This window comes from Nestor notabilis, unplaced genomic scaffold (genome assembly GCF_000696875.1).
Source record: "Nestor notabilis isolate BGI_N333 unplaced genomic scaffold, ASM69687v1 scaffold11022, whole genome shotgun sequence".
NCBI classification, from domain to species: domain Eukaryota; kingdom Metazoa; phylum Chordata; class Aves; order Psittaciformes; family Psittacidae; genus Nestor; species Nestor notabilis.
The window spans coordinates 16,272-33,811 of NW_009917930.1; the positions used below are offsets into that span (position 1 = coordinate 16,272).

Consider the following 17,540-nt stretch of genomic DNA (forward strand, 5'->3'; position numbering starts at 1 on the left):
AAAGGATAGTAATATTGTGGACTGCAAAAGAAAGCCTGTAGATGGGGCTCATTTTTCAATCCAGCTGGAGGAATACAGTAATTACAAATTTCAACTTCACTTGCAGCTCCTTGAGTCCCTGGAACTCAGTTCTTGAAAAAAATATTGGACTTTAAAGGGGGATATGACTATGGAGGTGCTGTTTTCATTATCTGATGTTGGCTTGGTTTTTAAAATATTTTTCAGATTTTAGACTTTTTAGAAGACGGAATAAGCTGTGTTATGAAGGCCTCAGTACTGCTCACTGGCCAGGAAAGTTTTCTCCTCCTACAGAGAATTACAGGGAAACAGATGTGAGGAAAAACTGATTCTGCTTTACTCAAGGTGTTACTTACAGCAAAACCAACACTGAGTGGCTGGAAATGTAACTAATAAGTTAAACATCCTGAGGATAATATTGCAATGCATTTCTCTTCAAGCACATCCATTCTCTGCCCAGATCTAATCCCTTTTTAGACAGAAAGGGCACTGAAAATGCTGGAGCATGCTCAGGTCAGAGGGCTGTGAACTCCTGTGAAAAAGTCATGACATGGAGAGCATCCAGAACTGCAGCACCAGTAATGTCCCAGAGAAGGAGCTGTTCCACAAGCGCAGAATCACCATAAGCATTAATATTAACCGGAGGGCTGCAGTTGCCTTTCAAGCAGCATGGAATAACATAAGAGACTGTTAATTGTTGTGAGGCAGGAAAGTAGTAACAAACACTGTGGGCTTCCTAAAGGAAGGAGTGCCAGCAGTGCTGGGCTTGTGGTTTCACTGTCACAAGTAATCATGGGGACAAGCTTCCAGAAACAAAATACAAGCTTCCACTTTGATGCATTACTGTGCAGCTATGAAAGGGATTGGCACCTTTGCTGGAAGCCATAACATGGGAATTTGATGAAACCAGGATCCAGTGACCAATTCTTGGTCAATTCCCATGTGATAAAACTCCTTGCACACCACCCTTGCTCCCATGAAGATCAAGAAGGAATCCCAGTTTGTCTGCCAAGAATATAGCCTTGCATGACTAACAGAGGGGAGTATCAAGACGGGCAAGGGTTTCCTTCCAATACAAACTCTGCCAAACACAAAACAGGCTGTTGAGCAGGTATCAGCCTTCTCTTGAGCAATGATTTTGCATTGCTGGTAGGCTTGGTAATTAAAATCAAGCACAAGCCAAGGAACAGCTCAAGGGAAAGTTCAGCGATGCTCAGGACAAAATTATCTATATTCTTTGAAAGGGTGGAAAAATTAGTGCAAACGAAAATACCTTATTTATAATTTCTTGATTGCTCAAATCCTTTGGTTCCTCTGGAATTGTCACAAGGAACTTAGAGACATCCACAACCTCACAATGAGTTGGAAGTCGTCCAATGGAGGGTACAAATGTGAAGGTCAGTGGTTTGGCTCCAGATTCTTGAGAAGTCACCTAAAAAATGTATAATTAGTTCAACTTTTTTATCTAAATAAAGATAATTTTAGTCAGAGTTGAAATAACATGAATTAATTTATCTACTTAACTTACAATCATATTATTAACTATACCAGTCATTCTGGTTTTTATTGGGTCACATCATATTTTTTTATATATATACATATATACACACATATATATATCTGAGACTGAAGACCTTAGGCCCACTGTAGGAGAGAATCAGGTTCAAGATCATCTTAAGAACCTGAATGTGCACAAGTCCATTGGACCTGATGAAATCCATCCATGAGTCCTGAAGGAGCTGGTGAATGAAGTTGCTAAGTCACTGTCCATCATATTTGAAAAATCATGGCAGTCAGGTGAAGTTCCAGATGACTGGAAGAAGGGTAATATAACCCCCATTTTCAAGAAGGGGAAGGTGGAAGACCTGGGGAGCTACAGACCAGTCAGTATCACCTCTGTGCCCAGCAAAATCTTGGAGCAGATTCTCCTGGAAACCATGCACATGAAAAAACAACGAAGTGGTTGGTGATAGGGGCTTGAGCACCTCCCGTATGAAGACAGGCTGAGAAAGCTGGGGCTGTTCAGCTTGGAGAAGAGAAGGCTGCGTGGAGACCTTATAGCAGCCTTCCAGTATCTGAAGGGGGCCTACAAGGATGCTGGGGAGGGACTCTTCATTAGGGACTGTGGCAATAGGACAAAGGATAATGGATTCAATCTTAAACAGAGGAAGTTTAGATTAGATATAAGGAAGAAGTTCTTCACAGTGAGGGTGGTGAGGCACTGGAATGGGTTACCCAAGGAAGCTGTGAATGCTCCATCCCTGGCAGTGTTCAAGGCCAGGCTGGACAGAGCCTTGGGCAACATAGTTTAGTGTGTGGTGTCCCTGCTCATGACAGGGGGGTTGGAACTAGATGATCTTAAGGTCCCTTCCTACCCTAACTATTCTATGATTCTACGATATTAAGGTCTTGTTACCAGGCAGAATATTGTCTCGATTATGCCAAACAACATCCTATATACCTTAGTTGCATGGCACAGCAGACAGGAGAAAATTTATTCAATAATTTGTTATTCTTTCAATATTCCATACCAGAATCAAAAAAACATATTCAATTCATTTCAAGGCTGTTTTTATCTTTGTTTAATTCTACTTCAGTAGAACAACAATGTAATTATACTACCGTATCTGGACATACTACAGCATCTAGATTATTTGCTTAACAACTTATAACTAATTGGAAAAACCTTTGCTGTGCAAAAAGAAAGCAAAACAAGTTTACATTTTCCAATGCAAATGCAGCTAATTCTGAACAACATCTGTGATGAATTCTGATTCAAGGAAAGTATCTTTCCCTGATTTCCTTAGGTCATCCAGCCACATGCACCAACTAATTGTGTGTCTGTCTGGCCGTTTCTCCTTCCCCACTTAGCATTCTTGCTAGGACTGTGTACATAGAGCCTGAATGCACTGAAAAAAGAGACTAAGAAAAGGCAGTTTCACCTAAATGTTCAATTTTATCACAGTGCTCTCCCATCTATTCCAATTCCTTCACAGGAGATACTGAACAGGAAAAAGAAGTCCACACCATGGTAAACCTCTCAGTTGCTTTGTCAGATATCAGGGAAAGGAACTGCAAAGGCCTTGGCAAGGTAAATAGAGGGAACTACATCCCAGACCACTGAACCTGACATGCTGACTTTCTCACTACTTGTTGATGTAAAAAATCCTTCTTTCTGTTTCAAAACTGTAGAATGCATAGATTTTCACATTTTTGGTTTTTTGGGGGTTTTTTTTATCATCTGATTTAAAGCTTATGGCAGTTAATTGTGTTTTCAATGAACACTAATATGCAGAGCATTGAATTGGAATGAATCATACAGAAAAACAGGACTATTGCATGGGCTCTGGTTTTTTGCTTGCTTGTTTAAAGTGAAACAAATTGGAGAACTGTGGCTCTCATTATGCTTCTTTGTTATTTGCATCCATAAGTAAATAGTAATTATGGAACAGAGTGGAATTATAGAATACATTCTCGTTATTCTCCTTATATATCATCTTGTGGCTGGAATATTAAAATTATAGAAACAGATTTCCAGTTTAAAAAATATATATATATAACTAATCAAATATTTGTTAATTCCACTGACAGCTGTCTCCTGGAGGGCTTGGGCAAAACCTTGGGCAGGTTATTTCTACAAACACTACCAACTGCTCTTTTCTCTATGATTCAGGAGAACTCTGCTCTCTCAGACACACCCAGAACAAATTTCCAAGTGTCCACCTCTAATTCTGAAAGAATAAGGTTTTTTCATGTTTGAAAGTGAAAAATCTGAATAAATGGCAGACATCTTAGTTCCAAAATTGTGCCTTTATATTCACAAACTCATATGAGCAGGTTACGTTACACTGCAGGCTTGCTACCCAGTCAGAGATGCGCATTGCAAAGGTGCAGGGGCAAGGTGGTCTCTTACTTTGCTCACGTTCCATTTCACACAAGTGGCCAAGCACTGAAGTACATGATGCATGGCCTGAATCAATAGCAAAAGAGTGACTGCTAAATGCTTCACCACACCAGGATCTCAGGATGTTATTTTATGTGAGGGAGAAATAACATACCTCTGTCCTTCTCTCAGCAGGCAAGGTACCTGAGTCAGATCATTGTTTTTCATAAAGAAACATCACAGGTTTGAAATACTAATCGCTAGCACGCTAAACACTTAGTGCTTGCTCCTGATATAAGTCAGCAGAGTAATATCAGTACTCAAGGACATGCTCATGAGGGAGCAGCTACCAGTCCCTACAATGCAGCCAGGGATGCAGGCTCCACCCAAGCACCTGCCATACCCAGAGGTGCTCCCGCAGAAGCAGGATTACCTGCACACAAGCAGGACACCCATTATATTAGCATTAGTGATTTCTGTACGGCTGACACTATCCATTGCAGTCTTACACAGCACCTGGGTCTCCACTGAAATCAGCTAGAGATGGCCTTTGCTTTCCTGCAGATCTGTAGCTGTGCTTTCATCTTCTGTCTCTAATTAAGAAATGCAGCTAGTGACTCTGGCTACCTCAGTCATCTTTACTAACATTTTCCTCCTCTATCTCACCCTCTTCTTATGCTCTTGTCTGACACTTGACAGCAGCTGTTCTGTATCAGTGAGTATTCTCTGTCAGAGCACAAAATATTCCTTATAAAAAGAGAGAATCGTGCAAATAGCAAGCCCACACACAAACAGATTTATAGAAAATTCCAGTCAAATGTGGTAGCACTGATAAACTCACGACACTTTATCTGCATATTTATAATGAGTAAATACAAACAAAAAGCCAACTTATGAGGCTCCAACCCATTGCATAGTAATGGGGAGATCTTGCCAGTACCTAATTCTGTACTGTGTCTTACCCTGCACTTCCAGTTTCATTGCTTTGGTGGAAAATATAAAGTACTCATGAAGAAAACCTTGCTATACTTGGCCTAAAAATGTTGTGGAAATAATCTCAAAAATGGTTTGCAAGGTAAAAGTAACATTTGAAAACACGTATAAAGATGTGCAAGCTAGAATATTTTTTCAGGTGGGAGGTGCCATTAAAACATGGTACTATTTATATTCCCCTAGTGTATTTTATTTTTCCTAGAGTTTAGAAATAAAAAACAACAAATAGAATTACTGCATTTCAGAAAGTTTTAAGTTCCAAGATAGTGCATGAGGCAATGTGCAAGAATGCCTTCCTCTTAGGCTCACTCATAGCAAGTGAGAAACAGGAACTTCTAGCAGGTAAAACTGGTCATGCAATCTAGGCTGCATCACAGAAACCTAGGCAACAAACAAGTATCACAACACTGGTTCAGAAAAAGCGAACGCTCAAAAAGTAGGTAAAAATACTTTGACATTTTAAAAATTAAATATTAATTAGAAAATGTGAAGTAGAAAGAACCATTACATACTTTTTCTTTTATAAAAGTAGAGAAAGGATTTTTGCACTTTTTTTAATATACTCATGTTATTTACTACATACATCTGCCTGATGTTTCTATCCTTGAAGAACTGAAAGAAAGTAATAGGTTGGATTTTCAGCATTTAATTACATCTACTAATAGCCATTCTGACATACAGAGGTAGGGCTGGTAATGAATGAGAAGCTTGAGGACAGCCGTGGCTGCAGCGACCATGAAAATGTGGAGTTTGAAATCCTTAGGGTCTGAGGAGGGTGCGTAGCAAGCCTGTTAGCCTGGACTTCAAGAGAGTGGATTTTGGCCTCTTCAGGGGTCTGCTTGGTAGAATAACATGGGATAAAGCCCTGGAGAGAAGAAGGGCTGAGTAAAGCTGGTTAATATTTAAAGATCACCTCCTGCAAGCTCAGGAGCGATGCTTCCCAACAGAGTAAGGCAGTCAAAAAGCCAGAAGGCCTGGATGGATGAACAACAAGCTCTTGGACAAACTCCAACACAAGAAGGAAGCCTACAGAGGGTAGACAGCAGCCTTCCAGTACCTAAAGGGGGCCTACAAGAAACCTGGACAGTGACTTTTTACAAGGGCATGTAGTGACAGGACAAGGGGAAATGGAGAGAGACCCCACCTGTAGTCCTACATTCAGCTCTGGGGCCCCCAGCACGAGAAGTGTGTGGATCTGTTGGAGTGAGGCCACAAAGATGCTCAGAGGGGTGGAGCACCTGTTCTTTGGAGACAGGCTGAGAAAGATGGGTTTGTTCAGCCTGCAGAAGAGAAGGCTCAAGGGAGACATTAGAGCACCCTTCCAATGCTTAAAGGGGCCTACAGGAAAGCTGGAGAGGGACATTTTACAAGGTCATGTAGGAACAGGACAAGAGGGAATGGCTTTAAGTTGACAGAGGGTAGATTTAGGTTAGATATTAAGAAGTTCTTTCCTATGAGGGTGGTGAGGTTGCCCAAAGAAGCTCTTTCTGCCCCATCCCTGGCAGTGTTCAAGGTCAGGCTGGACAGGGCTTGGAGCGACCTGGTATAGTGGAAGGTGTCCCTACCTGTGGCAGGGAAGTTGGAATTAGATCTTTAAGGTCCCTTCCAACCCAAACCATTCTGTGATTCTGTGATATGATATGATATATAACCTTCAAATTCAAACATATGCATGTTATCATATTTTCCCCATAACCAGTAGAAACAGTAAAAGGAATTCAATGCCATACATTCCCTGCTGCTGTAATTTACTTGAATCAATAGAGTTACAGTGGCAGAAAAATACCATATGCGATGTCTACTCAAGTTAGTACTGATAAATTCTGATTTATATTATACAATCAACATTATAAACAATGAAATAATTGTTTTTAATTGTATCCTTTCATGTTATTTAGTTCTTTGAAGAATATAAATTATAGAGTTTAATGTAAATAACCTTTGAATATCCATTGGGGTCTATAAGCTGCTGCATACACATTGCTGAATAGCTTCAAAAATGAAACTTATTCTAGATGATTTCCATTACTTCCTGTACCACCAATTTACAAACAGGTTTGTTGCATAATTAATACCATCTGTTTACAACTGCCTCAGGGATAGTAACTTAAATTATATTAATGAGTGTTTTCATTACCACGGCTTCTACAGCCTTTACTTGTAGAGCACATTTTTATTGTCTTAGTTACCTTACGAAGACAAATGAACACTTCCATTTAATCTCTGCATGTTCTATATACATTCAGCATATTGCCGGTTGTGTAATTTAAATTGAGGTTCCATTGTCAGTGATTGCTTCCCAGTCTTTCCTTGCGGAATACAGATTGCTTAAGTGAAATTGAATATGCTGGTTCACGTTACCACTTCTTCCACTGATTTGCTAATGATGTAAGCCATTTCACTAATAAAAAGACAGCCTGAGAAAACCTCACTCTTGAAATATCAAGTACTTCCTTTTGAAGCTGTTTATTTATTTGTTTAAAGACAGAAAAAGGAAATATATGCATAGATAATAGCAAAATAATAAGTGTATGCATCTTGATATAGAAACGTGTTGACTGAAGCGCTGTTTTGGTCAGAGCACAAATTCACATGCCCACAATTCCTGTGTGCTAAATATAACTCTAACACAGAGAGAGTGCTAACAGCTCACAAAGCAAGCACAGCTAACGCCACTCACCCAGCCAGAGAGAGGGGCCATCCGAAAACACAATCTGGGTTGTGTAACCTCTACTTAAACTCCTTTTCTGTGCTCGGACTAAAGTTAAAGCACACAGAGACATTATCTCCTCCTTGAGAAAGAGAAAGGGGCTAGCCTCCTACAGATGAAATTATCAGTTAATGAGATGCGAGAATCTTCATATCCTGATTTATAGCTGTCATAGTAACCTAACACAGATTAGCTGATTATTGTGTAATATGAGCTCTGGCTTATCTAAAACCTTCTACAAGCAGCAGCAGATGATCATCTGAACACCAACTTTATATCCGTGAAACTTCAGGGGAAAAAGCTAAATCCAATCCAAAAGTCCAGGATGAAGTTACAGCCCAGATGAAGTTTGTGCCAAAATTCCCACTGGCAGCTGAGGTCCAGGAACTTCCCCAAGCCCTGTAATGTGCCCATTGTATCACCTTCAGCAAATCATTTTTCCTTCCTTCAGTACAGCAGTACACACTAAAATGCACACAGACAGTGTCTTTTGGAACTTAATGTCTAAAGCACTAGAAAGAGCGAAGGAATAATAGTATAAATTTTAATCTGTTATTTAAAATGCAAAAGCTCATTCAGCTGAAGTGTTTCTTTTAAAAATAATTTTAATTAGCTCTTTAGCCCAGCAGACTTTATATAGCTGTAATTGCTTTTTCATATTGGTCTACACATACGCAGCTAGGCATGGTGAAAAGTAAGTAAAGATAACCTTTAATTTCCTCCTTTGCAAAAAGGGTGTAAAATACCTTGCCTGTTATGTTTAATTGATTTAATTAAATGCATTTTGTCTAAATTACCATAAAACACTAGACCCTAAGGGTGACTGGGGTGACCCACACTCAGACTGCCTCCAGCTACTTCCTCAGCAGGTAATCACCATTTCCTGCTGTCTATCCTGCATTCATTTTACTGTATGTATCAAACAGAAATAATTCAAAAATATTGCTGCTGATTTTGCACAGGATTTTTGGTAGTACAGTCAGCCTTGCACAGAAGGAAGTCAAGGACTGGCAAAAGGAGACTGAAAAAGTTTGAAGGTTGATTGCAAAAGAAAATTAAAGCAAATAAAAAAATGGTTCTGTCTTGCATGCACGTGGACCGCTTACCATAGACATTAGCAGTCAGAAGACTCCCTGGGAAATGGGAGACCAGACCAAGTCCAGCCCCTGTAGATAAATAAACTTTTCTGCACCTAAACTTAGATCCTTACAAGGTCGTAGGACTTAGGAGTTTGTATGTAGAGTACCAGTACTAGTGTATACACATTCACACACTATGATGTATATAATGTATGCTTATACAATGTCATGTTACTTCCACCCAACAAAAGGGCTGCAGACTGCTTAGTCACATTAGTATGACAGCAGCAAGGCACTATAGATCCCAGTCTGCCATTCTTTCTTTGAACAACTCCATCTCAACTACTCAGTGAGAAATTGAAAGTTAATTTGAATTTATTCTTTTTCCTATAAAAGTTTATTGCAATTTCAGCACTGAGAGTTCCAGAATGCTGCTGTCATCCTCACAGCAGTCTTGGAACACAGTGTCATTAATGTGGATGACATAATTCCCCTAATTTTCTTTTCCTGAAAGCTGCATCTATCAGTAAACAGGTGGAAATTTCAAATCAAGCACTGGGAATAGAAATAAATCCCTACTTTCTTCTGTCAGAGCTGAGAGATCAGTCTTGTGGAATGATGCTAGCAAGGAACTCCAGTTTAACAGTAACATGCATCAGCCATTTGCCCTTTGGTTTCTCATCTTAGAAACCTGTTTGAGTGGCTGAGAGACAGAGGGATTTCAGACAGATAAGCTCCCTCCTCATGTAGATAAGGCTGACATACAGTGAGGTTTTGCCACCCCACCACTGAGCACTGCCAGTTCTGCCCTCACCACTACAGGAGGATCAAGCTCAGGTGGTGCTGCTACCACAGATGAGCACCTCATCAATTCTCCTTTCAGAGGTGCATCATAAGTCAAGTTTCATAACAAACCAGTGATATTGCTGCAAGCAACATATTTTTGCAAGAGGTGGAACCCAGCATCACATCTGCGTCTATACATATCCCTGCATGTGACATCTAATGGACCATTATTTTTGTACAGTGAAATAACTAGTGAGTGACTCCAGAAAAAGTATATATATGTTCTAATAAAATATATGTCATGTTATCAAGAAACCATAGCTTGAAGGCTTTTGAAGAAAAGAAGGGTATTTTAACAGATTCCTCCAAAAGCACAAGCACAAGATAATAGCAGAAGCCTGGAAACTGCGAGTATAGGATAGGAGCCCTAGGGCTACAAGCAAAAATCATTAATAACCAGTTATTATTCACTACATGAATGCAGCCTTGTGTGCTGGTATTAAGGATAATAGACAAAGAAAAAAACAGTACGCAGCATGCGTCAAACATAACGAACATGATAGAATTTGTATACAACATAGAATTTGTAGGCCAATAAAGAAAACACAAGTAAGTGAACTGTTGGCAAACACAGAAAAATAACTTCAAGTGGGCTAAAAGTGCAGGGGAAGTAAGCCTTACCATCAACCTCATACACCTCCCTGAAAACAACTAGAGATGCTGCCAGCTTCCATAACAAAGCATATGAAAAAAAGAAGTGGCAAAAATAAGAAAGTTTGTCTAGGTCAGTTTTAACTGTGTAATTATTGAGAATGAGCTGTAATAACTGGACTATTTGGACTTTAAGTCTGAGAATGGCTGTAGCTGGACTAGTAATCATCATATAAGCCACCTGTATATGTGAATTTTTGTGCATTTGTGTGAAGAGTACAATGAGGAGGTGCTAAGAGAAACAGTAGATTGAAGACAGAGAAAGTATGAGAGGTAGCGCACGAACGTCTTTCCTAAACTCATAAACTCAGATTAGTGATCCAGCTGAATACACAAGAAATGAAGAATTCAGAATACCAAGTCAGCCCAATCTGCCCAAGACCACCAGGATGCACTGGCATCACAGCAGTGAACAAGTTGAACCCCATCCAAGAGTGCTGTAGCTGCTCTACATGGATTATATGGGATTGTACACACGAAGTAACAAGAGGACCCTAAATTAAGTTTATGACAATTCACCTAGAAGCCAAAAGCACGGCAGTAGAACTTTCTGGTTTTGTGCAAAAGGTTGTCCTCCAGCTAGGGCTCCAGCTGGGTAGCTATGAGTTAGTGCACGAGCTTAGAAGAGACCTGCATGAGTAACTAAATGCATTGTGTGAATAGTTATCCACTGTTAATAAGAATAGCTTCATTCTGTCAATGATAATAGCTTGGCTAATAAAAAGTGTTCTTATAAATATTGGTTTTGATGACTGCCTCCTCCAACTTAACCCCCTGTCAGCAAAAAGGGAATTAACAACATTATAACTGTTATTAGACTGCTAACACTTCAATTAATTTAACTACAAATTTTTGCATCTCTCTCCGTGTTTCTTTAAGTACACATGAGCTGCACAAAGTATCTGGTCTTTCACCACACCCTTCAGGCTTGTCAGTGATTTGGATGCAGTGGCTGAGATTGAGCATTTCCCACGTGTGCGACTTTTCTGCTCATTTTTGAAGAACTGCCTTCCTGATTTGTTTACACACAACTGAAGGAAGACTGGTACAGCCTCCCATTAGCAGCTGAGTTATGCTTTAAATAGCTCCAGGTTAACAGCTGTTTGTGAAATCCCTCATGGACTCTCATGAGGAAGTGCTGGATTTAGGTCTCTCAGTGCTTCACTACAAACCTGCTCTTACCAATAGCATTTTAGCAGTATTTTGGCCTATACAACAACACTGTCAGTCTCTCTCTGTTTCCCCAGGTATAACTCTATCCAAAACACTTCAACACAGAGTGTGAACACCCCTATCATCCAAGTCAGACAGCAAAAAATGAACAACCATGACCCTTTATACTATGGTCACCTAGTATTGTAGCACATACTCTAAAATAATTCTCCTCAAACCTGAAAGACTACAGGTTCAGGCTCAAATTCATTCTCACTTCCAACACTTTCTTTACTGAACGTGTTGGAAGCAAAGAACACCTCTCATTTCCCTCTTTTGTCTGTTCTCAGCTAAACAACCTTAAAAGTACATTTATTTTATACATATTTTTTTTTTCAGGTTAGTTTTTAAAAATATTTTCAATTTTGAAAACTGTAAAATGTAAAGGGGCTTTGAGTGTTAAAACATTTTGGCTGAGTTTGGTTTAATTGGAAAGTAACTTTTCATTTAAAAATAATTGATCTAACAGGGGGAAAGAAAACATTGATGTGATCTGCTCTTGGCAGCACAGCTCCTGTCAAATTGCCTTCTGTGTTCAGACTCTTCCATTATTATTATTATTATTATAAAAACTTTTGGGTTTATTTCTTTTAAATCTCCGAAGCATGACATTTTCAATAGATACCTCCATTCCCAAACTGCTACATCTTCTCTCTGGGCATTTCTTTTGCTGAGCTGTGCTTTTGGAGCAGGTATCCAAAGAATATAAAGAAGCAAATTGAGATGTACAGCTTAAATTTTCAAAGGCTCTGCACCTGGCACCCACATATCAATGACAGAAAATAGCACATCTTTCATGCTTATCTCACCAGTTGATCATGACATACTTTCAAATATGATCTTCAAGATCCAAAAAGCCATTTGGCATCTGGATTTGTAATTTTTTTATCAATTTGAAAAAGGTAAAAAAAAAAACAAAAAAAGAGATTGTTTATAGATTTCATGAAGAGTAAATTAAAACATTAGTCTTTATCCGCTCTTATATGACCAGACTGAGGACTTCTAGTTTATCTGCTGTCATTTTTTTCTGCTGCCATTTCAACAGATAGCAGTGAAAGTCTCATAATACCAGCTAGCCTAGATTCCTCAGCTCCCTTCCCTAAGGAAGAGAATAGAGTTTTCATTGATAGTACATTAAGGATACACAGAGTATTTTGGATATGGCAGACACTAATTTTTCAGCTTTTTAACCAGTCACAAGAGTTGGTATTTTAATCATTAAAAAATGGATTCTTCCATCATATGTGATCAGCAATAGGCTTCCCATCAGAAGGCACACCACCCTTTACATTCATCTGCACAAGGGATTTAATAAATAATCAATATGAGCCCATTTGTAAGCATTCTTACCTGTCCTCTGATAATAAAACTCAGGGGCCTGATAATTCAGATGCCTCTTTCCCCAGGCTGCTGTCTGTAGCATGCAGAGCACGGTGGGAGATAAATAAAAAATGAACATAAAAAAGCACTGAAGAAATGTATGTGATAAAACTGAAGAAGAGGTCATATTTTCCCCTTCTCAGCAAGGATTTTCAGAGGTCCTTTTAATGAGCTATTTTTGAGTAGGTCTGTGTGGGCCCAGAAGAATGCTGGTTACAAAGAGTAATTATTCTGGCTCTCAGCTACTAAGAAACAAAAAGGTAAAGCTGAATGGCTGTTGGCTTCTTCCACACATTCACAGGAGGGCAGGATGATAAACAAAGGATATTGTTTTCTTCTCCATGCTAATCATTAAAAACCAGCTGTCTTTAAACTTTCAATTTGAGCTTTCCCAGATGTCAAGAATACTGCATGTTTAACAGCACCAGGGTCATCTTCCTACAATTTCATCTATTTGGAGAAACAACTACACTTGTTCCAATTAAGTAAATTTGTTTTTTCTGAGAAAAGTGTTTGTGTGAAGAATTGTCATTGTACAAACTTGACTTTGTCTTATGCAAAAAAAAAAACATTTTGAGTTTTGCACTCTGGCATAATTGTTCAGCTAAATAGAGTCATGTACCATTCCTCAGATATTTTAGAGTGTAGGAGAAAGAATAGGAGAACTGTAGAACAGTGGACTGTACATTTTGTACCAAGAACAAGCATAATTTCTTTAGCCAACAAATCTGGGCAGCCTGAAAACTGATACCTATACTGTGCCTCAGGCTTCCTGTACAGCACTAAGTGCCTATAACCTTGTCTATACTAAAATATTCTGACAGTCCATGGGTAACTAACTTCTCTCAAAGCTCAATATCCTACATCAGCATGACATTATCTGACTAGTTTGGGTGAAATTAGTGTGTATAGTTAGCACATGCCAGCCCTAATTTAGGACAACTCTCACCTCACCAGTTTCTGTACCTGAAGGTGACACATGGTATCTATCCAAGCTCCCATATGACTCCAGCCAAACAGCTCTTCATATCTAGGGCTATCCCATTCAGATGGCCATTTTTACATAAGTCAAGTTGTGGTTTTGCCCTGCGAGTCTTATTCCTGACAGAACAGAGATATAAATGATGCTGTTTCCTTTTAAAATCAGGTTTTCCTTCTTTCTAGCCTTATGCTCTTGGTCTTGTATTTCAGTGTCAGTTAGCACACCTAGAGACTAGTGATTCTTTCCTTTGTGTTTTTATGTTGTTCTTAGTAATCTCTCATCATCTAGGTTTCTCTTGTCATTCTTTCCATTTCCAGTTTTCAGTCTACCTTCGAGTTATGGCAGAGTTTACATCTGACTTCTAGAAAAGTAAGAAAACACAGTGGTTTTAGTTTTGGCTTCGTGACAAAGTGCGCTACTAATGTCAGACTTCTAAAGAAGAGTCTTTCAAATTTAAGCAACCCCTTGTAGATGTTATAAAGAATACTTTAGAATTTCAGCTGAAAACGTGTGAATAACACTGTATTTATAGATACTATGAACTAAAAGGATCACAGTATTATAAAAAGGACTTAAGTTTAACAAACAAAGATCTGCACACTGTCATTTACTTTAAAGAAGCAATTTTTTTGTCAGAACTTCATTTGCAGATATTTTATAAACATTTTGATCACCTTAAAATATTTCAAAGCCCATATTTCTTGTAATACCCCAAAATAAACTCAGTATCAAGTTTGACCCTGGCAGTAATTCCAGTATATTCCATACAGATCCTTAAACTAACTTCATCACCAGGGAGAACTGCTTACCCTTAAACTTTGCATTAAGCTAGATAACTAACATATACCACATTGGGATATATTCTCTCCTCCTCTCTAATGGTTCAGCATTTTGGTTATGGTAAGAGTGTTGTGTACTCTCTTCTTCAGACTATAAGGTTAGATTCCAAAATTCTGTAGCCTTTCAAAGTGATTTTTGCTCATTTTGCTTTAGTAGCAGATGACTTTGCAGCTTTCTAAGAGCAGAACTTCCAGATTCAGAGAGAATGTCATAAAACGTCTGAATTAAGGAGAGTCCTGTGAGACTTCAGATGACATGCTGATTTTTTTTATCACTTTGGACCATTTTTTGCTGAGGGTTACTTGAAATAATTCAAAATTTACCTGAGAACTAAACTAAAATGGATGTGATTTTTGAACTTGGTCTTAGCTCTGAGGAAAAAAATATATCTTGGATGTCAATTAAACATTATTTTTGTCATTACTAGTAATAGAGCAGTACCATTTACCATCATCGTTCCAATTATAACAATGTACATTATTTCAGAAAGAGACTCAACTCTGAGTTAGAGCCAACTTCAAAACTCCAGAAAATAATATTATATATGTACAATTTGCTACCAACAGAGATTGGTATTTTTCATCCATCTCCTGAAAAACATGTTTCAGATGGAAATTAATATTGCAATCCAAATTATATAAATTACAAGGTTAATATAAAATTTAAAAAACTTTAAGTGTTTCAGTTATTGTTTTGTTGTTTTGAGATATTAGTCAAAGTTTTAATTTCCAAGAGCAGGGATCATTGGACCAGACATCAAATGCAAATCTTTCATTTAAATTCAACAGGAAAGACTCTATAACTCATATAATACTTTTTCACCCAATGTTTTGACAAGTTAGAAGATTTATAGATAACAAGCAGAAATGGACTTAGTAAAACTCCTTCTTACATTTCAGCAAATAACTCTTCTTAGAATACTTTATCCCAGAGATTATCAAGTCCTGTGAATAATATTAAGAATTCACAAGCATTTTTAATAAAGCTCTCACATCTGTATGCACAAGGCATCATGCAATCTGAAAGCTTCATAATGTCTTCTGAAAGCTTCGCAGGTTTACATAATACAAAACCCTATCTATTCTTAAACTTAAAAAAAAAAAAATAATAATTAAAAACCCCTAAAACTCTAAGTCATGTATCAAGAACATCTTAACACCTATGTATTGGTAAATCCAATTTAATTGTATTTATGCATGTTCCGTACTAAATCTTCAGGTTATTTTAAAATCATCTTAAATTATTTTTAAGAAAAGGGCATTTCTGTATTATTTATGTCAAATTCTGTCTTTTTCATGGTGTTTCATGTTTATGTTCCTACTGAATATGATTGTTTCTTCAGGGGGAAAAAATAGTTATTAGGAGCTCAGTCTGGCCAACACTGTCCAGCTGAGATTCTGATTATAGCAGAGACTACAGGTCAACGGGAGAGCTCAGGCACTCAAGAAAAGCACAGGGCAGATGCGCCCACAGAATCAGTCCTCTTCTCTGAAACACCAGTTCTCTGACTTTTAAAGAAAGTGTAATAAAGCACATACATTTTACCAAAAATAGTAGTTACCTCGTGCAGTTCATGTCTTACAGTTCCAGTCTCTGATTTTGCATCTGCCCTGCCTATTAGGTCTTGTTTGGTAACTAGCCAGAAATTGGCACATAGAAAAGAGTTTGAAAGTTAAGGAAATGAAACAAGTTATTTTTGGAAGTGACACAAAAGCCCTCTTGTACCAAGTACTTATTTTTAACTCTGCTTCCCAGAAAAGATCCTTGTAGGTTCTTTTATACATACTAGTAGCTGGTAAAAATTAATTTAATTAAAAGGTTGCCTTTAATTTCAGCAGAAGTCAGACGTTGTGTTTGTTGCATGTAGTATTGCCTCAGCTGACTCTATTGCCAGTATACATAGGAAATCTCATCTCTTTTGCAGTTCTGAAATGGACAAGGAATTTTTAAGTATTTTCTTCCACATAAAAACGTCAATTTGCTTGAAAAAAATCTCTTAACAGAATATATTTGCTTTTAGTCACTTTTCATCTGGAAGGTTGCTTGAATCCAGGATGGAGTGACTAGTAGAAACACCAGGATGGAGAGACAGAACTGCTTTTGAATATGCCTCTCTTTGAAGGACAAGATGGAAACTTACCCCAAATTTCCTACATCACTGATGAATGCCCCAGCTACCAGGCTATTTTCAGATGTCTCTTTCTCAGATGTGTTTTTCAGCATAAGCTTTGAAAGATATCTTCCTCCATTAGCATCAAGAAACAAATTGCTAAAGGTTGAAACTTTCCTTCAGATGAAGTTTTTTCCTAGCCAGGAATGTCAAACCTGGTCATTGAACATTATAATAGTGATAGGACCTATGGTCAGGGGAGCAATCAGCACAAAAGTCCTGAAGATAAGGCCTTGGGAGAAGGATTTGAGGGGCGAGCAAGGAGTTTTAGGCAACTTTGAGGGGACACCTTTTGTTCTGCATCACTCTCTGGCACCTGCCTTCGGCCATCGAGCAGCCAAGATCCACTGCAGCACCTGAAGCTCACAAAGAAGCCAGAAGGCTGCAGATAAAGGGTCTGGATTGAGGGGTTGTCATCAACCTTTATTACTCTTCCAACACAGTGCATTTGAGGAATGAATTTGAGTTCACAGATAGATTTGAAGTTATTGGCAGGCATTTTTGTTTGGCTTCTTACTATCAAAAAATAAACACAAAATTTAAGGCTGCACCGGCCCACAGCTGGTTTTGGCAGAATACAATAGCAAAAAAGGCTTACACAGAGGATTTCTGCCAAAAAAACAAAATCAGGTCTGCTTCAGAGCTCATTGTCTGCTACATAAGGCACAAATTATTTCTTATTCATTACACTGTCCCTCTGGTTTACTAGAATCTCAACCACTCATTAGAGTATTCAGGATTAAGATGCTTTTGGCATGCTTTCTGTAGAAAGAGTG

General features: G+C 38.4%; 1 protein-coding gene across 1 annotated transcript in view; it reads right to left on the minus strand.

Annotated features, from left to right (window-relative positions):
* Nucleotides 1-17,540, minus strand: part of MLIP (muscular LMNA-interacting protein) — a gene marked incomplete at both ends in the record, with an annotated part of 79,789 nt that overhangs the window by 12,725 nt on the left and 49,524 nt on the right. Inside the window, one exon of the mRNA XM_010009475.1 lies at nucleotides 1,292-1,450. Coding sequence (XP_010007777.1) covers nucleotides 1,292-1,450 — 159 coding nt within the window. The remainder of the gene's footprint in view (nucleotides 1-1,291; nucleotides 1,451-17,540) is intronic.